General features: G+C 40.1%; 2 protein-coding genes across 2 annotated transcripts in view; one reads left to right on the top strand and one right to left on the bottom strand.

Moving 5' to 3' along the window:
- The window catches only part of LOC101852592 (G-protein coupled receptor 157), a 9,290-nt gene extending 5,379 nt beyond the window's left edge, over positions 1-3,911 (top strand). Inside the window, exons 5-6 of the mRNA XM_005091044.3 lie at positions 1,335-1,587; positions 2,479-3,911. Coding sequence (XP_005091101.3) covers positions 1,335-1,587; positions 2,479-2,774 — 549 coding nt within the window. The 3' untranslated portion in view covers positions 2,775-3,911. The remainder of the gene's footprint in view (positions 1-1,334; positions 1,588-2,478) is intronic.
- A 4,325-nt stretch (positions 3,912-8,236) lies between these two features.
- LOC101851784 overlaps positions 8,237-22,224 on the bottom strand; it is a gene marked incomplete at its 5' end in the record, with an annotated part of 194,265 nt that continues 180,277 nt past the window's right edge. Inside the window, 16 exon segments of the mRNA XM_005091039.3 lie at positions 8,237-10,219; positions 10,930-11,780; positions 12,373-12,639; positions 13,254-13,499; positions 13,985-14,121; positions 14,687-14,845; positions 15,357-15,426; positions 16,026-16,132; positions 16,446-16,755; positions 17,546-17,713; positions 18,167-18,321; positions 19,045-19,162; positions 20,072-20,197; positions 20,612-20,791; positions 21,294-21,346; positions 21,645-21,696. Coding sequence (XP_005091096.2) covers positions 10,938-11,780; positions 12,373-12,639; positions 13,254-13,499; positions 13,985-14,121; positions 14,687-14,845; positions 15,357-15,426; positions 16,026-16,132; positions 16,446-16,755; positions 17,546-17,713; positions 18,167-18,321; positions 19,045-19,162; positions 20,072-20,197; positions 20,612-20,791; positions 21,294-21,346; positions 21,645-21,696 — 2,991 coding nt within the window.

Genomic DNA, 22,224 nt, shown 5'->3' with positions numbered 1-22,224 from the left:
GGGGGGGTTAGTAAAGCGTTGGACGAATCTGTTCCGAATCTGAGTCTCCAAGTTTGAGTACACCTCCAGGTTCGTTTCTGTAGTGTCTGGGAAATTGTCAAATCTCTGCTCAGGGGGCTCTCGTGGCCTAGAGGTTAAGGTGTTGGCCTCTAATCCAAAGGGTTCGAATCCGGGTTGCGACCGAAAAATTTACGTCTCTAAAACTGTCTCCTTATACCTCCTTTCCTTTTCTCTAGCAATGTTCTGTCGTCTGCTTTCGTCTCCTCTTTCTGCCCCCCACCCCCTCACCTCCTTTGCCCCCTTCTCAGGGCTCCTGACTCTTTCTGCAGCCTTTCTACTGCTACTCTTTGTCTCCTTCTTACTGCTGTCTTTCAGCCACACCCCTGATCTTCTGTTAGGAAAGATCTACACCTTTTCGGACAAGGGCGAAAAATCTCGGACGGTCTGCGTACAAGTTGCGCACGTTAAAGGTCCCTTGGTTGGTGGTCTAAAATTGATAAGAGTAGGCTTCAGCCGCCACCCGGACAAAATTCATAATTTCCTCCAACTGAAAAAGTTTAATGTGTCCCGTGCGCTCATATGACCTTATGCAGTTCCGAGAGCCGTAATATACTTTTCAAAATTAAAAAAAAACCTCTGCTCCTTGATTTGGTATGTCATTGTCACGCTTATTAGTCTCCTACCTCGTCCAACGCTTTTAGATTGCTTAAAAAGTTGCTCCAAGTTGTTTCAAACGGAAGTCCGCAAATTTGTAACGTCCATTTCTAATAAGATCAGACAAGCGGAAGGAAGCCACGAAATCTCACCAAGCAACCTCAGTTAATAGATGTCCTGTTTGGTGACTCAAACCAGGGCCACCCACAGCAACCCCACACGTCCTGACCTGCTACAGTATAGATCTAGCGTTGACACGACTGGACCAGTAAAGCAGAACAAGTCAGCAGTTTCTATAGTAATTATTTTTCAGGTATCCTTTGTATCGAAAAGAAATCAAACGAGGAGACCGCGTGGGATGTTCACGAATAAGAACAATTAGAAAGCGACAAACTTAAATGTAGTTTCTAAGACACTGGAATTGACACACAGGCTTTGAAAATCTTGCTCTCACTGAAAACATAGATTTAATAGAAGGAAAAAGAGGCAGGCGGCAAATGTAGACCCACAGAAACTTATTTGGAAAACCTGAACAGATGGGTAACGGGGAAACACCAGGATAATGCATGTACATGATGTTTTAGAGCATCCGAGCGAAGAAATTAATAGAAAACCAGATTCGCCGATGTCTGTTTCAGATTTGGCACTTTATGATGATGACAATCCTTTATATTGCACAGGGGATCGGCGACAGTTCCCAAGGGTTCGCCAACTTCGTCATCTATTGCTTCTTCACAAGCAAGATCAGACGACGGCTCCAGGACAGCTGTGTGAGGGGATGTCACCGCTCCTTGTGTACGAGGGGGCGTCTCCGCTCCTTGTGCACAGGACGACCTATTGACTCCGCCCACTCATATTCATCCAACTCACACGAGGCTGGTAGGGACAAAGCTTCTAGCAGAACTGCGCGGGGTTCCAATCGAGTACAGCCAGGTAAGCGCTTTCTGCTTGTTGGAGTAAACAGAAGCGCATCGACAAATTAACAGTTATTTGGCTTTGAGATAAAGAAAGATAACCAGAACATAATTTAATATAGAGGGAGCAAAAATAAATAGGACCTCTCAGTGGCGACCCCCTGACCCCAAAACCTATTCTTCCTTCACAAAATGTTACCACCTCGTCAAAGTTGACCATTTTTGTCACCCTTAGTGATTATGTCAGTTTGGCGATCCGTTTGACACAAACATTTTTACGATGGTGCAGATTAAGCAGAGTGTAACAGTAAAAGTCGACAAGTAACAGTAAGAAGGAACAAGAGAAGACACACGACACACACAGTGAACATAACACTTGTTCTTCTGAGCATAGACATTTATGGCATGTCTTTCCCACCACTGAGAGGGGTTGCACTGCCTGCCTGTGTACCATCAGTCAAGTCTGGCATTCCCGCGCTCATAAAAAAAAGAGCTAAAAAGGAGGGAGTTTGGAGGGGGAAAACAAGGGGGGGGGGGTGTCTTCGTTTGGAATTTCGCTTAGCCTCTAATTGTTCTCTCTCTCTCTCTCTCTCTCTCTCTCTCTCTCTCTCTCTCTCTCTCTCTCTCTCTCTCTCTCTCTCTCTCTCTCTCTCTGTATATATATATATATATATATATATATATATATATATATATATATATATATATATATATATATACATATATATATATATACGTGTTTATATCTCGTTTTAGAAGCGATGCATTTCTTACATTGGTTAGACAGACAGACTGACCGACAAAGGAGGCGGATGTGTATTCAAATACCTTATGTACGTGTCTATGAGTATGCTTCCTTGTATACAAAGCCATTTCTTGTTTTATCCCTTCTTCTCTTTGTGTGTTGCAGAAAGGAGAACCAGTATCCAGGACAGCCACCCAAACCTGAACACACTCCCGGGAGTTCCTTCTTTCTCCTATCCAAATTCCTGGAAGCCGGACTCATCAGTTGAACGTGCTGCTATCCAGGTCCAGCGAGTCGTGCCCGTGCGGGCTCCCTTTGATCCTGTGCCAGAGGAGCAGACAAAAATAGCTGTTCCAGGAAGTGAGAGGAACAAAAACAGAAGCACATCATCAACCTGTCATAGTTGTTCTTGTGAGGGCAAGGAGTCTAAGCTGTCAGTGTGGACTATAGAATCGAGCTAGGTGCACACGAACCAGCTCTCAGACTTTTTCTCTTCTCTTGGGCGAAGAATTGAAGAGTGTGGCCCAAGTTCGAAGCTGCTGCGAAGGAAAAAAACTTAAAATCCACTTCTCCTCTCATAGAAGGCTAAGCTGTTATGGCGCAATGACACCCCATCCCCTCACGGGTGTTCTACAACCCTTGACAGTTCTGTTGACCATCTTGTGGGAGATAACTTCACCATGCCAGACATGCAATTACAACATGATTCAAGATGTCATTTTTTTTGAGTCAAGCGAAATCTGAAACTCCTGACACCTCGTCAGGACACTTTTTGTGAATAATTTTACATATAGCGTGCGCATGGGCGTAAACTGGGAGAATCAGGAAGATTCCAGCCGATACCGTTTTGGTTGGATCTTTGCAAATTGGTAATACGGATTGTCATTTGGTGACAACAGACCACTCCCCTACCCTCACCAATTTCGGTGTTCACACTCTCCTGAAATACCCACACAGTGTGAGTCTGACGTCGTAATTGCAGCAGGTTCAGAAATGGGTTTATCACTATAGTATAGTTTTTAGTGTTCGCTTCGGACCAACAAGTTGAAAGAAAACGTATTGAAAACAAGATCTAATTGTGTTTAACTGAAATACAAAATCCTGTGCAACAGTACTTGTGCCATCGGCACTTGTTTGGTATGGAGGAACACATAGGTAAAGGACCTCCCGGGGAAAAAAACATATTTTCTGCTTTCCGAACAATGAAATGGGGAACAACGTTGCAGGTTTCAGCGATAATTGAAAGCAAGATGCGTGCCCCCCCAAAAAACAACAACAACAACAAACAAAATAAACAACAACCAACAAAAAACGGGCGTCATTGTCCAGAGATTCTTGAGAGAAAGAATACTATTTTTGTCGAGTGGTCGATTCTCAAAGAAATTCAAGCAACGTAGGCCTACGGATGACGGCTTTGAGACCAGTAGTCAAAGGGGTTCGTTCTTCAGCAGGACACGCAGACCTTTGTTCAAAACAGGGCGCTGCGGTGCGGCGACCAACAATGGTATATTTTCTTCGTATATTGTGGATAAATAATGCTCTTGACTGTGTATATGTATCGTAAACCTTTAAGCTCGGAAAAATAAAAGTTGTCTATTACCAAAACAAAGAGGGGAAGATTTGAGGTTTCTTTTAACGACAGTGAAGTTTCTTTAAAAAATATAAAAATTTCATATTCTCATTCAGGGACAAAAAGCTACAATGACAGATTCACAAGCGGGCATAATTATGTTCTCCAAGTCCATGACTATCGGGATTCGACTACCTGATCCCACTCACGTCTGTCCTGCTAGTGCCAGGACATTCGGATCCCGTCTCGGGTCAATCGGTCACCTCGGTACAGAGTTCCAGACCCTCAGAAATATCAAAGCCTACTTTTCTTTCTTCTCTTTCTGAGTTAAGAGAAGCCAACACAATGACGTCAACACAGCAGTGCAGGAATAAGCAAGATAGACATAAATCGCAGACAAGTTGGACCTACCAATGGCACCTTTCAACCACCTGTGACAACCTTCTCTTCACACACGATGGACAACCAACAAACACTACATCACAACATTTATTGCCATGTCTGGCGGCAAAGTATTTGAAGACACATAATATGAAGTTGTAAGGCATTCGCAGCCTCTTTTCTTTAATTTATTTTGCAAAACATAAAATATTGATAATATGACACCATAAACTAATTCAATCATATACTGCAAATCTACCTATCAGTACATGACCCGTGTTGTTTGTTAACAACCACTGACAAGTTGACAATGGACATCTCCAGTATTTAGGGTTTGCAATAAATGGGCGTACATGTTGTTAATGTTTTTACATACATGTTGATATGTACTTGACAACATCATCTATGTTTTGTCCCCGTGTCTTTTAGTGACATAATATATATTTTAAAAATCTTGGGGAGAAAAACAAAAACAACAGCCCAGTCATAAAATTTGAGTGTTTGTTCAAAAGGAATTCAAGGGATACACAAAATGGAGGGTATGTGACTGAAAGAAAAATAAATCTGCAAAATGACTTAAAGGAATCACTCTTGAACAAAAAGCATTCCAAAAAGGAGCTAACCCTCATACAATCTGCTTAACTTTTCCACACTTTACGGCCAATACTAGTCATTACTAGCAGCTACATGAAGACATGAAGGTAGAGTAAGACAATATCAAAATGAAAAGTACAGACTAAAGCTGTCAAAATTAAGCTTAAAATTGACAAAAACTTCCCCTGTATTCTTTAACATGACAATAAGGCAAATAAAATTGATAACTGGCCAACATTCTAAGTCTCCCTAAAAACCCAAATTGAAAGGTATTTCCAAAGTTAAATAGATAACAACAACCATGAAATCTGAAATAAATGCAATTTTCTACCCTATTGTGTCCCTCAAGTTCATACTAACAGAAATAATGAAGTCCACACTAAATACAGAATGTCTGATTCTATGAGGAGCAAATTGCATAAAGAGCACAAAACCTCTTCAAATACTCCGAGAAGCTGCTTCAGGGAACAAGCAGAGCAGAACATAGTCATAGCAGGGGACATGAGAAAAGGCACTACGAGACACATGGGTGAACTTGGTGAACTTAACGATGCTGCAGGGGGGGGGGGGGGGGAGATCTAGAGCCTCAGAGAGGGGCCCACTCCTTCCGTGGCTGTACAAAAACATCAGAAAATATATGCAAAAAGAGGAGGCTCTTGGGTTTTGGGTGCTCCACATTCACTATACAAACAACTGAAAGCCATGACTCAAGATTCACATCCTTTCACTACCAGTCTGAACTCTTTTTACAAAACTGTGCTTCCTTCCAAAATGGAGAAATATTAACATAAAATGGTCAGAAAAAGCACAGATTTAAGTTGATGCTGCAATTAACTTCTCCATTACAGTATGATGACAAGCTATTACTAAAACTAGCCTTCCCTTTTATGAAGCAAAAACAGGATATGACATATGAGTGAGTGGTGGCTAGTAGAAAAATATCAGAGGAAGTGGCAACAAGTCTTTTTTTGTGTGTGACAACCACCAATAAAGATAAGGGCATACGTGGTATAGGGAAAAATGTACAAAAGCACACTAGGTGACAAGACACAAGAGCACTCATGACGCCATCCAAAACCCCAGAACAATTAGAGAAAAAACAAAAACAAGCAAGAGCCAGGTAGTCGGGATAGTATCACCAGTCATTCCACTGCCCAAACTGGACATGTTAACAGAACAACAGCCAACATAGTCAACAAAAAAACAAAAGAGAAAAGCCCGCAAACTTCACACATCGCTGGTGAATCAACAAATGCCAGAGAACATAAACTCAGAGGAAGGAATGTACAGGAACCGGAATATGGATCTGATAATTGGGTTAAGGTTCTGAATGTGTTCTGCAATGGTTAGTTTGAGGTACAACAATGCTCATCTTCTACACCTCAAAAGCCATCCCCTTACTTTGCATGAAAAGCATCAACAAAGCTATTCTTTACAATGAGTTGGTATTACAACTGCCACATTTTGATACATCTTGAACACAACAAAGCTACAGCAAATATGAAAATATTTTTGACAAAGAAACAACATCAACCTCCGAAATTGGGTCTAGATGTTTAAGTCAGTTTGGATGCGTTGTAGCAGTTTCCTCCTGATGGCATGCTGTGCAATGTTGTATGTTAAAATAGAGAATGAGAAACATAAGTCGGTCATCAACCCACCTGTTCTCAAGCACTTTCAGAGGCACAAAACTCAGAGTGAGTTTTACTGGCAGACAATGATCATTATCCCATGGGATCACCCAAGAAACAAGATCCGTCTCGTAAACAAACTAGTGATAAGGGAAAAATCAAAGGAATTCAATGGGCCTGCTCATTGAATCACTTTGCAACATGCAACATCAGTTCTTTAAAAAAAAACTAATTAGTGATTAGAGACATCTTTAATCAACTTTAGAAGAGGCAACGACTTCTGGTTCAGTGAACGGTCAAACACATTCATTTGCTGAAAATCTAGAAAGAAGAATTCCATATAGTAATGTCCGCCGACTGACTGGGAGTCATTCTCTTTACAAAACAAATGTTTTAGGGGCACATAACCTTCCTTTGAGCTACTCAGAGAAAGAACCTTTGTGATAGTTATTTACTGCGATAGCAGATATCACCCACACAAAACACAGGTCATATCAAATGTCCAAACAAGGGAAAACAAATCTAGGATTTGCCCTGAAATTTCAAGACTTTATCAAAGTAGGTTTTAGAGTAAACGGGGCAACCTGAAGCATTTTTCATCTCTCCAAAGCCAAGTTACTAAGAAGTATGATCAAACAATTTGCTCATCCACACTTCTAACCCCCAGCATTTACAAAAAATTATAATACTATATTATGTGTCACGACACGTTGGAATCCGGCACTCGTCAATTTTAGGGCATACAGTTATTGGTATCATCTGAAAGCTGATTTATTTGCCTTGCTTCCAATGAAATAAATATCCATTTATCTTGAATAGAACTCAGGATATCCGCATTACAGGGAAGTGAGGTCGCCTGATTTCAGCGGTGAAATTAGCGAGAAAACAGCCGCCAAAGTTCGGCAAATCCAAAGGCTAAAGTAAAGAGTCTTTGAAAACTGAAAGATGACATATTTTGCGCCTTTAAAAAATATTTTTCAGTAAAGTTCACATGGAAATGTGTTTTTATCTAAACATAAAAGAGGTTAAGCAAAAAAATAAAAATTCACAAAAAATTTCAGGACTAGAGGGAAAAAGGCCTGTTTCTCCGATTTCGTTATTTTGATGAGCGCCTGATTTCACCACGCTGCCTCACATATGCCTGGAGGGAAAAGTTCAAAGGAGAGCAGATGTGTTCCAGCTTTGAATGTATTATGTGTTAGGAAAAAGTAAAGTCAACACAGAGTGTAAACATATAATACATACATATTTTTTTTTCTGTAAACAATTTCCATTGTTGACACATGTATGTATTCACAAGTCAGAAATTGTATTCTGAAATTATTGATGTTAAAGTAAGCCTACCCTAATGGAGTGACAAAGTCCACCCTATTATAGATGTGTAACACAGGGGAAAAAAATAACAGAAAGAAGCACCTGACTGCGGAAATCACTCACAACCACAACCTTTCTGGAATGCACTGTACAAATATGAGGGTAACATAAAGAACTGCTGTCAATAACTTACTCACACATTTCTTAGATAAAGCAAGCAACTTCTACATATCAAATAGTTATACGATAGTAATTGGTAAAGTTTACATTAACATTGTAATTATATATCTGTGATTTTATCCCTGCAGGTACACCACAGGGCAAACAGTTGATAACAAAACTGGTTGTCTCTATTGCACTACATAACAAACTGGTTAGCTCCTCACAATGGGGTGTGTGCAGTGGGTTTACGAATGAGTACAGTGTGAGCGGGTTTATTTTTTTGTTTGTCTTACAGCAATTGGCTGTGGCAATCATCTAGGGCAGTCTAACAAGAAAGAAGAAACTCTGAGCATTATAATTTGCTTTTCATAGTGATTTTAAGGCGGGGAACTCAATGAAACTTATACAGAAATGAAGCCCATGATACGCGTTTTCGATTGGTGAATAAGAAAATTTTCGCGCCAAATTCATGATACGCGGATCTGGCTCTTATAGAACAATATGTAAACCTGTGGTTAAGACAGTAGAGCTAAAAGAAAAAAAAGGTGAAGGGCCAGTCTTTGTAACATAAAGGTGAGAGATAGGGTTGCACACTATGGTGCCATTGCACACAGTGCTTCAAGTACTAGATATATCAGTGTCAGTGATAATGTCAGTAATAGATTTGGTAATTGGACCTCTGAGAGCAACAGACTGTGCCAGGAACTCAGCGTTGTGTCTTTTGGTGACTTTAAGAAGACACACAGTTTCCAGTTGGAAAATAAAATGGCTTTAATAACGTTAGGACCCTGGCCAGTAAATACTGGTTACCCAAAATGACCCTGAATTCAGAAATGGGGTTGAAGCGAACAAAATGTTTACTGCGAATGTGAGAACTCCATCTACAATTTTCAGGCAAATTTTTCTTCTGTAAAACACAAAATTCTGATCTGTAAGTCTGAGTTGCAGTACAATCTGAGGTTCTCCGTACGGTCTGTTATCAGTTCATGCAGACTAAGTGCTACGTTATTCACATTGAGTTTTTTGGTCACTCCTAGTGTACATGGGGCCAGACGGTGGGGGAGAGCAGCTTGGCCCACCCCTCTGTGATGTCCACCATGGTATTTGTGGGGGGTCATGGGCTTGGCACAGAGCATTGTGAACTCTTTGTATTGTGTATATTATCTCCCTTCTTTTGAGTTTTCAATGACATGAAAACTTAGTTGACACAGTAAAGTCATTTGGAAGGCGGAAACAAAAAGGGAACAGAAAAATCAATGTTCCATGGAGACGACATAATTTACAATTTATACATAAATTAACAATTTACGGTCAGAAAAACAATTTTTTAAAAGTGAATGATTATCCAGAATTGAAGCCGCCCCACTGACATAAACAATGCTGTCATGAACGGACGGTCCAATCTATGACTATAAGATCAAAGGGATATCGACCAATCCATAGCAATAAAATTACTAATTTGGTATTATCATGTAAATTTTTACCAGTTCTACAAGTATTATGTAAATCCTTAGTGAAGAAAGTGAACCTTTGTTTTAAAAAAAAGCAAAAAAGCTCCCAAAGCTCTGGGTCAAGTCCCAAGTCACATCATGAACTTGTTGGGTTGTATTACCTACTTACAGAAACAAAGCTCACGATAGGTTATGTGTATGTCCGTTACATCATCATCATCACTTCAATCACAATTTTCATCAGGCAAAGAAAATATATAGTCAAACCCGAAGTAAGCGTCACACTTCAGTGTATAAGATGAGTTGTAAATGCCAGTCCATTTCCAGCATGGACAGGACATTTATTGATTACAAAAAAATGTAACAAAAACATAGCCCAAATGGTGAATATCAAGACTGAAAACAAAGACTCTCAAAATGTGAGATTCTCATGAGGCTCTGGCAAGACATAACACACTTTCAGCATCTTTTTTTATCTTCAGTTCTCATGACTAGCAAGCTCATTTTAAAAATTACTTCTGAAACTTTTCACTGTAAATCTGGGGTAAACACGAGATTGCCAAAACGTGAGGGAATTCTCCGTCTGTTTAAATTCAGTTCAAGCTTCCACAGATGTACAAATGCAGCGTGAGCTAATATCTGCTGTGACCATCTTCTTAATCTTGTTCCCATTGCCTTGCAATCAGGTCAGCATCCTTGGGCCAGTCCTTCATTCCTTCCAGCATCTGAATGGCAGCAGGTGGGGGTTCTACTAGAGGTCAACTTCATCTGGAGATGTCTCTCTGACCATGCTCGGTTTTCACCTGAAGAAGTCAGACAAAAGGGAAAAAATGGATAAGATATTTTCACACTGAAATTTATAAGGCAAGATGACATCAAGAGCATGATAGCAACAACCTAACATTTTGTACAGAGAAGGTTTATCTCCATCATAAATTTAAAAAACTGAGGTACTGTTTTATAATGATCAATACAACTACTTATTGACATATGCAGAAAACTTACCCCCCTCCTCCCACCCAAACATGACCTCAGTGAACTAAGTCCATCTTGTATTACGAATACTAAAAACCCATTTAAAAACAATTTTTTAAAGCACAATCTGTTGACACAAAAAGCAAGCGCAGCATTGGGAAACCAAATAAATTTTTTAAGGACTTTGAATTCAAAACTGAGAGAAAATTATTTTATTTTTACAGTATCAATATATTCATAAAGTTTAATAGGACAATGGACGGTGACTTCAATATAAAATGAATCTAACAAAAGGCTCATCCAAATTAGGTTTCTTGAAACAGTTACGTTAACCTATCCATCACAAAATTATGATTTTAAAACAATAAGGCTGAAACATACACAAAATTACTGAGCTGAAATTGTTATGGCTGGAACTGAAAGAAATGCTTGGGGATAAAAAAACCTATAATTTATGAATTCATATTTTAAAAAGTATATACGTTTTTAACCCAAGAATGTATAAAAAACTCTGGCCAGTGGCATCGCGGAGACTCACCTAAGCATTTAGAAGTAGATGATTTCCCCTGCTGTGTTCTCTTTGCCTTCAGACTTGGCCACTGGGGCCCCTGGGGGTCCTCCTGCTGGTTGAGGGGCAGGGGCTTTAGAGGATGGGTTTGCGCCAGAGGAGGACGCTTTCCCTCCCTTGGGATCTGCCAGCTTCATGATGCGGGCCAGATTAGAGGGGGCGCTGCGGCTGTTCTCATTCTGTAGCTGTCCCGCTGGGTTCTGTCCATGTGCAGCGGCAGCGCGAGAAGGCGCGCTCATCGACTGTACGCGTGAGATCCCCGTCGAGCCTGCTCGGCCAGGGAAAGGCTGCTGAACGCCAGCAAAGAATGCTGCGGAGGGCGCGACACCAGTTTGCTGCTGTGATGGATTAGACGAGGCAACACTATTGGAGCCCGCTAGTTTGAGCGGTAAACGCTGAACATTGGCCCCGCCCATCCGCTGCTCATTACGGGCACTCAGTAAATGCACGGGCAGCCCCGACTGTTTGGCTGCTGCGGAGCCTGAGTGTGCCGCTTGGGTTCCCAGATTTCCTACCGACAGTCTGGGGTGGCGGGTCAGTCCTCTGTTGGGAGGCTCCCCTGTGCCCAGGTTCTGACCACTGTTCTCTGAGTCAGCGACAGTCACGGTGTTGTAGAAGTCGGCAGATGCTGAGCGACGGTGCACAATGGGTCGCTGCTGAGAGGGGTCTCCCCCCTCTACATTGTCTAGGTCAATTTCATTCACATTTTGTTCTACGAAAGAGCCAGAGCCCAAAAGGCCTTGCTCTCTCATCATGTCGATCTGTCGCTGCAAGGCCTCCCGCTGTCGTTTCAAGTCCTCCTTTCGGGTCCGCAGCTCCACCTAAAAGCATTAAAAAATGTGTGATAATTTATAGCCAGAAAGAAAAAAGTAAACTAAAAAAAGGTATGTTGTTGATGAAAACCGTAAACTATCCAATAGGACTCCCCTGAAGAGCAAATGTACGCACAATCCTGTCAAGTCAGTAATCAGTAACATAGCTTAAATATTGCACATGAAACTACAAGAAAATGTGCACTGTGAATTCCTCAGTCATATGGTTTGCAAACTTCCCAGACAATATCAAGGGAGAGATAGATTTATATCCTAGTTTAGAAACAGTTAAAATAAAGATGTGGCTAAGAAAGTAGATGAGAAATGCTATCTGGAAGAAAGTAAATTAAGCACCATGCTGTGTAAGAGTTAATCAGTCCTTTGATTCTCATGAAGTTTCATTCATTAGGTACAATAGCTTGGTTCTCCCGACCCTCCATATGTAAAAAAAAATAATTTGACTACAATAAATGGCGATACAACTTCTTTCCCCACAAAAAAGAGACCTGAGAAAAAAGCAAGCAGCAGTTTAAGTTCCAAATCCAGCCCCCACCATCTAGCTATCCCAAACCACCCCCTAACCTTTGGTCCATGTTCTCACCTTCTCATGTTCCAGCTCATGTCTGTCTCTCTCCAGTTGCTCTCTCTCCTGCTGCAGCTGGCTGCGATCCTGCAGCTTGACACGCTCCCACTCCTGCCTCTCCCGGCTGATGTTCTCCTGCAGGTTCCTCAGTTCCTCCAACTGATCGTGGCGGTAAACGGACCGGCGGCCATGCATGTCAGCCGACAACTTGGCAATCTCCTCTTTGGCCTCGGCAAGTTCTGCTCTCAGGCTTTCCACTTTGGTGTTCTGCTTGGACGTCAGGTTCTGAAGGCGAATTTGCTTTGTTTTAGAGTTCGTTTTCGTTTTCAAATGAAATAGAAATTGTTGAAATTCAAAATATTTCACTACATGTACTTTTCCATTTCAAGTTTTTGAAACAAAAAGTTTTAAATTTTCGATGAAGAATAAAGATGTACATAATGCTAGAAAAGAAAGTCATGAAACAGAGATATAACCTGGAAATATAAAAATAGTCAGCAACTGAGTTGATCAGAGAAAAGACTATGGGAGTTAAAGGGAAAGCAAACACAGGAAAAAGGACTTGGAGAAAGTACAAAATGATAACTTGCGGGAAGACGTTGAGAGAAAGAATAACGACACATGTTGCTTCCTCAGAATTAAAAAGTTCTATCTGACATGTTTGGCTGTTTTGAGTGACTAAGACCATGAGGTCAGAAATCTAATGTTCTATCTGCTTTATCAAAATCGTAAGACTAATCAGAGTAGAAATCAAGATATTCAAAGAATCGCATTTGAAAAAGTTTGAAACATTGTGAAATATTGTAAAACTCAAAATTTTGGACACCAAATTAATCAAAACTAGGTACTTAGCAAATAGAACTTTGCAATTCTGAGGTAGTGATGTGCCTGCTACTCACCATGAGAGCATTGAGGTACTGCACCAGGTGAGATATGGAGGTCATCTGTTCCTGATTGGCCGGGGATGGAATAAGGGAAGACACAGAGGCGGCTGACAGTTCACCCAGTGACCCGCGGTCACTTGACCGGTCCGAGCTGACCTGCTCCTCCCACAAGTGGGCGTTGCTGCTGTGTTGGAGCGGGGACTGGCTGCTCAGGGCGTGCGGGCTGCTGGAAGAGGCGGGGCCCTCCACTGGGTGAGGCTCCTGAAGAAATTGATGAAGACGAGATATGACACATGAAGAAGGAACAATTTCATGGGACAAGACTTGCTAGCAAATAATAACAAATTACTGGTGCACGTGAAACTAAAAAATGCCGCATTGACTTCTACATTACACAGCAGTGAAAAAATTGAAAATATGTATGTACAAACTCTAAACATTAGAAATTAAGTAATTGAACAAAACATTCCTTAACATTTCACGCATTCTATACACCAGTAATTAGCTGTCCAATTGAAGATTAAAAAACCCCCAACCAAACTCCCTCATTATATCTCATTATTTTGCTGACATGCTTTATACTGGCATTCAACAAAATAAGGTTTCCAGTGAGAGTGAGAAGTACATTTACGTGTCAGCAGTAGTACTGGGCCCAGCCAGAGAGGCTGATGCACAAGCAGCACACACAGGCAAGTCATGTCAAAGCTTAACAACCAATGGGACAAGTGTCTGCTGAAATCCCTCACCTTGAAGACCGGAGCCCCGTCTGTAGCCTCCGAGAAACTATTGTCAGCTTCCTGCTGGTCTAGACTGAGCATGCTGGCTAATTGTTCCTGGTCCTCTTCCTCCCCAGACAAGGCAAACCTCTGCTTTACAGCATTCACTGGGGGAAACACACAGCCAAATAGGAATAATGACATTACACAGTAGATATTAATCAGGAGGTTTCACTTATTTTTTAAATATACTATTAGATATTTTTGCTCGATTTCAAGCTTTTACCAGCCATATAAGGGTATTACTATATCATTGTGCTGTTCTCTTTAACTAAAAAAAAACACTGGCAATTTCAAGAGCTGATAATATACTTTTTCATGAATCCCAGGAACTTATAAAGATAGAAGCATAGAGAACAGGAACAAATAGAACAAAACAATCTTTACATGTGATGCAACACCCAAAATACTTTGACTGAACCAAAATTACTTTGACTGAGAACACAAATACTTTAGTATTTGATTTTGTCCTAAAAAAAGTACCTTTGTTTTTAACTTTATTAAACTTCAGCCGTTCGTACTTGCAAATAGACTATTCCAATCTTTACAAGTACATAGAAAAAGGATCAAGAACTGAGTGGACAAGACATTCTTCAAAACTCCAAACATAACTTCAATGCAAAAGAGTCATTATTTAAGTAAAACATCAGACCGGCTCATAAAGACACTTACTTTTGGGAGACTCGTGACTGCTGTCGAAGCCGGCAAAAGTCTCTGCACGTTTAGGAACCGGTGTGGCCACGAAAGAGGAGCTGTGGTGCTCCCCGACACTGCTGACGCTACGGCTGAGAGCTGTACCGGAAACTTGCAGGAAAGTCGTCAGTTTGGAGGCTGGGAGACAAAAAAAGTGCCCAAGTTAGATAATATATAAGAAAGGTTCGGTAAACAGAATGCATACCCTTAGCAAATCAGAAGTTTGCTTTTGATGAAAAGAAAAATAGCATTCTATGTACATGGAAGGTGTGAGTGTAACTCAGTGTTTAGGGTACAGTCTTGGAAATTTTAGGAGTTTGGATCTACCTAAAGGTATAACCCTTTTCCATTATATGGTGACTCAATTCATTCTCGGCCATAATCATTAAAATGTGAATACGCCATTTCAAACGCTCCAGTGTAGTACACAGATAACTGAAGAGGAGGACATCAGGCATTTTAAAGTACTCACTCAAAGAGACAAGTATGTAGAAAAACAAGACTTCAACAACAGTGCATGCCCAAATATACTTAACACAACAGCTGTCTTTAAATGCAGAAGGTTTTTACATATTTCTCCAAGTCCTGTATCTATTGCACAAAATTAAAAAATCTTCAATCATTAAACTTTAAAATGCAGATCAATTACCTTCTTCCATTGCAGCTTGGACTATTTCAATCGATTCATTGACACAGACTATCTCTTGTGAGTTGGGTCTCTGGTGACAAATACAGAAAGATGAAAGTTTGTTAAAAAAAATCACCATTATGAGCAAATTAAAGAGTAGCAACCATGAGTAAATCAATACAAAAAAAGCTAAAACGTTATAAAATAAAAATATATCACTTGTATTTGTGCAGGCATTTTGTGCCTTTTGCAATATGTAATTCCACGCTAAGCATGCATATTATTTGTGGACATTATGGAGGAAGGTGATGGGAGGAAGACTTTTCTTAGTACCACACAGCTCCACTGCTCAGGGAAACACTCCGTCATACAACCATTCTCATAACAGCCTATTGCAGAGCCTTACACTAAGCAGTCCGTCTCCACTCTAAAATTATTGGAATAATAAAACTTGGGAGAAAAAACACACTTCACATGGGAATCTAAACTCATACCTTTTATAATAGTAGTAATAATAGAAGCCCTGTAGCAAACTTCAAATGATGACTAGCACAATTCCTTAGACATTTTATTTTACAGAACATATGCTAAGCTAATAAAGTTATAAGTTTGGGTCAATCAAAGATACACACCAAACATCATGAAGTACAGAAACCTATATAGTACCACTACTACAGCTATTGCACCCACCGAGCCTGGCTCCTTGCGTGGTGCTGACATCTCCATGAGTGTTGTCATCAACTTGTTCTTCTCTTCACAACATTCTCTGATGTCTTCATCCTTCTTGTGGAGTTGATCTTAAACAAAAATCACACCAAAGAAAACATTTAAATCTCAGCTGTTATAACAGTATTGCTCATCATTTCCCTTCACTATCCTGTAAAATCTAAAAAACAACACAATATGCTTATTCAACTCTCAATGATCATCTAATGCACATGGATGTACTTATTCTTGTACAAGTGGAATAAAAAGTTTGATCAACAGGACACTTTATATCTTCCCATAAATCGAACACTTTCAAGTATTTACAAAAAACTCTGAAACTATTATATCAGTCCTCAAGTATCTTTCAAACTGATCCATTCCAAAAATATCAAAACAACTTACCAATTATCAGTTTGATCTGGTTAGCATGCTCCTCTTTCTTTCTCTTCTCTTCTTCATTGTTGGCAGTGAGCGGGGCAGATGCCGAACCAGAATTCTGATCCGGCCACAACATGGGGTCCACATCAGGTGGGCTGGCTCTGATCGCTTCTTCCAGCAAGCGCAGCCAGTCCTCTCGCTCACCCTTGGTTTTGCACACAAGCTCGTACATCTCCGGCGTGGCACGGTTCTGACTGATCATGTAGATGCCCAGACTGTCACGGGCGTCTCGCTTCTCCCGCACCAAAAGTCGGTACAACGGAATCACACACGACTGAAGAGGAGACAGTTTATTTGAGTTTGAGTTAGTTTAGTAGAAGTTTTACGGCGCTTGCAACTGCATAAGGTCATATGAGCGCTAAAAGATTAGAGCTGTTACAAGAGAGTAACAAACATAAAAAAAGAAGAAGGGGAGATAAGGACGATAGATGTTAGACAGGAAAGAAGAAGCAAACCACACCAGAGCACCCGCCAACCACCCACAGTTTGAGTTAAAGAGAAGCACATGATAGTGTTGGTAAAAGAACAAGACACACAGAGAAATAATAGAGGTTGAGTAAAGAATAGGACCTAGAACAGGCCCCTCTAAGATCAGCAAAAGAGAAAGAATACAGCCAGAATCTGACTGAAATTTTAAAGGGTTCCACCAACTACAATCGACGGTGGGTATTGTAAGTTGTAAGTGGAGTGTTGGAAATCAGACAAAAATGTAAATGAAATCCAGCAAACTGTTCTATTAAAAAAACGTCACCTAAGATCAAATCAAAACAAACTATTTGTGCATATTTTCTCCCCAATACATAAACAAAAGGAAAAATGTATTACTCAGAAGAGCTGTTAAACTGCACTGCACATTAAGCGAAAACGTTATTTTAGTCACAGTTTAAAAAAACGTTCAATTCCTTCCTTTATAAAAACGCTTATTATATAAGATGCATATTCATTTAAATTTTAAAAATGGTTAAATGAGAATAACACACTGTCTATGTAAGTCTGTAATCATATATGTGCCCAAAAGGAAAGAAGTTCTTACAACCAATGTCTATTTATGTGACAGTATTTACCTTGTTATCCTGTAACAGGAAGGTGTACTTTTGCTCATTCTTCTGAAGGAACACAATGAGATCAGTGAGAACCACAGCCAAGACATCATAGACTCGACCTCGCGCACTTTTCCAGCCAATCTTGCCTGCGTGTAGCAGCTCACGACTGTCTGCTGTCAGGTCTTGGCGCTGAGAACATACAGCATGGGTCATCAGTTTATTTTAGTAAGAGTTTTACGGCACTTGCAACACAATAAGGTCATATAAAAGCCGAAGATTAGAGGTATTACAAGAGAGTAACAAACATAAAAAAAGGAGGAGAGATAAAGACGATAGTTGTTTGATAGGAAAGAAGGAGCAAACCACACCACAACACCCACCAACCACCCACATAGGTCATCAATTTATGGATGGGAAAAATACATCAATCGAACAACAGTCCTTTAAAGAACAGATTAAGAACACAGTGAGACAGTAACTATGAACAGAAGTAGAAGGCTCACACCATATTAAAATTCCAACCCGACCATCCCAGAAGTAAAACCTTCTTGCTAAACTCTTTAGCCACCAACTTAATCAAGGCTGACATTTGTTACTAAAGAAAAAGCCATCAAGGAAGTTATTTGACAATATTCCACTCACTTTGAATTTCTTCCCTTTGTACGTGACAGCTCGTGAATCCAGCTTGCTCTGTATGTCAATAAGTTTCTCGTAGGCTGCTACCTTCTCATCCACATGCTGGACCACGTCTTTGCTCATGAGCAGTGCATGGCTCAGATTTTCACGGTCTTTTTTGTCTGAGGAAGCGAAATCATAACATGAGGGGCAGCTGTTGAGCTGCACAGTAGAGTAGGAGTCTTCAGTACGATAATGTCCATATTTCATAAGGAAAAGACAAAAGGCTATGGTGTCACTTTGAGGTAGAAAAGATAGCAGATCACACCAGAGCATCCATCAACTATCTGCAGGTACAGCTGAAAGGCTACATACCCCATTCCACTGGATATTGAGCGGCGAACTCTCTCCAAAAAAGTGATTACAGTGTACACAATAAATAACTATTTTTAAAAATGTGCCACCATTTGCACCAAGATTTTAAAAAAATGTTTTTGGTGATCAGCATCACATTGGAAACAACAATTACCACTTAATTTTATTCCTCCAACCAACAGTGATTTCAATTCTTTTTCCTCACCCCCTTTTCAATAAGCACGTCAGACCCTAGGACAGCTTAATTCACAGGTAACAGAAAAAAAACTGTTTAACTCTATCTTATTTTAATTATCTACAGGACCTTAAATACAAGTGACCCTTTCATGTCAGATGGATAGGTTTTGAAAATTGTTCCCTCAAATCTAAGAAATACATAGTTAAGTTTGCACCAAACAACATGACATAGGTATTGTTTCATAATTCTGAACAAACATTTGAGAGGTCCCAATAAACCTTTTTCTGCATCTCGTTTATACAGCCAGAACTTTTATAAAACCCACTGAGGTGGACCTCTTCTTTCCACTCACCTTTTGTGCTCTTGAGTATGGCCTCTAGAAGAATGGGATACTTGGAAAGGCGCACCGTTACACCGAGGATGAAGTCTGAGATGTCTCGCTTCTCACACACTGGGAGATTGGTACATCTCTGGAAAATTTCAAACATGACATTCAAACTGAAATGCTAGCACTCAAAAAGAGAAACAAGAAAAAAACAAACCTCCTATATACTTGCCTATGCCACATCAATGAAGATACAGCATAAATGGGGGCTCTCGTGGCCTAGAGGTTAAGGTGTTGGCCTCTCATTCAAAGGTCCCGGGTTCGAATCCGGGTAGCGACCAAATAATTTTCTTCTCTAAAATTGTCTCCTTTCACCTCCTTTCCTGCTCTCTAGCAATGTTCTGTTGTCTGCTTTCATTTCCACTTTCTGTTCCCACCCCCTCCTTTGCCCCCTCCTCTGGGCTCCTGACTCTTTCTGCAGCCTTTCTACTGCTACTCCTTGGCTCCTCCTTACTGCTGTCTTTCTGCCACACCCCTGATCTTCTGGTAGGAAAGATGTACACCTAGCCTTCTCGGACAAGGGCGAAAAATCTCGGAGGGCCCCTGTGCAAGTTGTGCACGTTAAAGATCCCTTGGTGGTCTAAAATCGATAAGAGTAGGCTTCGGCCGCCACCCGGGCAAAATTCAAAATTTCCTACCAACTGAAAATATTAGGTGTGTCCCGCGCGCTCATATGACCTATGCAGTTGCGAGCGCCGTAAAACACTTTACAAAAACAAACAAAAAAACAGCACAAATCAATTATATCGTGATATATAGATGGTAAGTTTCTTTACAGATTACTTGTCAAAACAATTCTGAGCTGACATTTTTAAACTTTACGATTTCGTAATACATAGTTAATTTGGGAAATTTGGGAATCTGAATGCATGCACCTGTGATTTATGCACTGATTCAACATAATCGCTGCAAATACCAAAGCTACAATTAAAAGTCCAAGGAAACATCAACGTAAAAAACTACAAAAACTTCTGCAAACAAATCACCAACTCACTTTGGCAAAGTTTTGAAACTTCCTGTCAACTTTAAGAAATTCTTTATACAACTGCATAGCCTCAGTGTGCTTAGAGCAGAACACGCCGTATACCATCTTCATCTTGTCTGCTGTTCCATCTTTGAACTGTTGAATAAACAATAATTCAAAATTGTTGTTAAATAAATTCACTGTGAATTGGTGAACTTGAGAGATGACAATATAACCATTAATGAAACCCTATTTCAAATCTCTTCTTAAAGGCACAAGGGATATACATGAACAGTCATATGAAGACAAAAAAATACTCACAGGAATAACTTTTAAACATTAGAACAGGGATTAACATATGTAATAGAGTTTAACTTTTCAAAAGAAGAATTGGTAATTTTTCCACCAATCCAGAACTGTTCTATTGCCATCAAGTATTGGAATAAAACAGAAAGTCTAGGAGCAAGAAAATGCAATAAAATCACCACTGGCCTTGGAGAGAAGTCACATCTAAAATACATTTGATTACAAGACAATGTCTACAATGAGACCCAAAAAAAAATATCTTGCCTGCCCCACGAGGACATCTCCGATCTCATCAATAGATCTGTCGTCGTTCTTGGCTTGCCGAGCCAACAGTTGGCGAAGGAAGTTGGCATGAAGTTCTACTAGGTCATCTAGCCGAGGAAACAGACGGTCCACTTGCTCCACTGTGAAGTTCATGTCTTCCAACATGGATTGTGAAAAGATCTGTTCACAGAGGGAGATGGTCACTTATGAGAATTCCCATTGTAAATCAAAAATCAGTTCAACACTGGTGAACATTTTTTGGGACTTTTTCAATACCTTGAGCAAGTACATAGGCAGTCTACTTGTGGCAATTTGGACTATCAGTGATAAATAAAAGGAGTAAATTAAATGTAAACTTTCATGAGCACAATGGCAATAGGCACTCGACTAAGATCAAACTAACATGCATGGCCACACCTATAACACTAGCAAACAGATATGACATATTGAGATTGCATCAGATAGCAAAGTTTAAAAAAAACCTGTTTCTTTTCATCAGCTATCATTCTTGTTTCTCTCCATTAGCTATTATCCTGTTTCTTTCCATTAGCTATCGCTACATAAAAACTTTGACCCCAAGATTATCATTAAGAAACAAACTCCATCTTAAATGAGATAACATCAGACTAAATTGTCACAGTGCCTGGTATGTCAAAACAGAGAATGACAAGAACCACTGTACCTTTTGCATAATTTTCAATCGCTTGACATACTGCTTCTCTGTCTGGATAAGTTCTGCAAATGGACAAATGAATCAAGTATTAGAACAGAGAGCAAAACAATGAACAGGCGTCGACTAAATTCATGACTGACTGGAAGTGAATTTATATAGAAATGCTACCTGTAAATAAATAGGAAAGTTTGCACAAATAAACGACTCAAACGTGTATACATTTTGTTTTCTACTTCAGACCCTGAGAGATTTTCACAGGGCACAAATAAAATTCCTCCAATCTGTTTGTTGCTTTATGTAAAATAAACTGTAGTGCCTACTTATACAGTTTTGTATATTAATCTCAGTACATGAACATACCCCATATTGTGTCTTGACGCTTGATATCCTTTGTGTTCAGTTTCTTCAGGGTCTATGGAATAAAAATAAAAAACAAAATAAGTTAAATATTACAGTGTTAAAATTATAGTTCAAGAGAATAAAACAAAAACTTCAGTTGTGCTTAAAAATAAAGGAGAGGTCTAAAATGTGTGCTAAACTCATACTTTACTTCATGAAAGCTTGAATTCTTTCAAAGAAATTTCAATCTCAAAACAAAAACTGAGAACAGAAATCTCAATAAACTATTTTTGGTGAGGGAGTGTGATTATCCAACCAATTAACTTAATGCAATCCAACCAACAAGTCTCTCTGTGACATGGCCTACTTTAAGTTAAACTTTAACTGTCAAGTTCAGAGGACCTCACAGCTGACTGTTTGTTTACACAGAGAACACAAACAAGTCATTAAGCCCAGCCCCTCCCCATCATTCAGTGGCTGTCACAGTGCTAGTTTCTCCCCCCCCCTCTCCCTCCCTCCCCAATTGTGCTCAGCTAGCATCTCCAGGACTTGTTGACCAGGTTGTGGTACATTCCAGGACAGACCTCCCCCCCCCCCCCCC

The sequence above is a fragment of the Aplysia californica genome, unplaced genomic scaffold (assembly GCF_000002075.1).
Source record: "Aplysia californica isolate F4 #8 unplaced genomic scaffold, AplCal3.0 scaffold00025, whole genome shotgun sequence".
Lineage (NCBI taxonomy): Eukaryota > Metazoa > Mollusca > Gastropoda > Aplysiida > Aplysiidae > Aplysia > Aplysia californica.
Note: the sequence above shows the minus strand (reverse complement) of the source record. Positions and strands in the feature narration are given on the sequence as shown.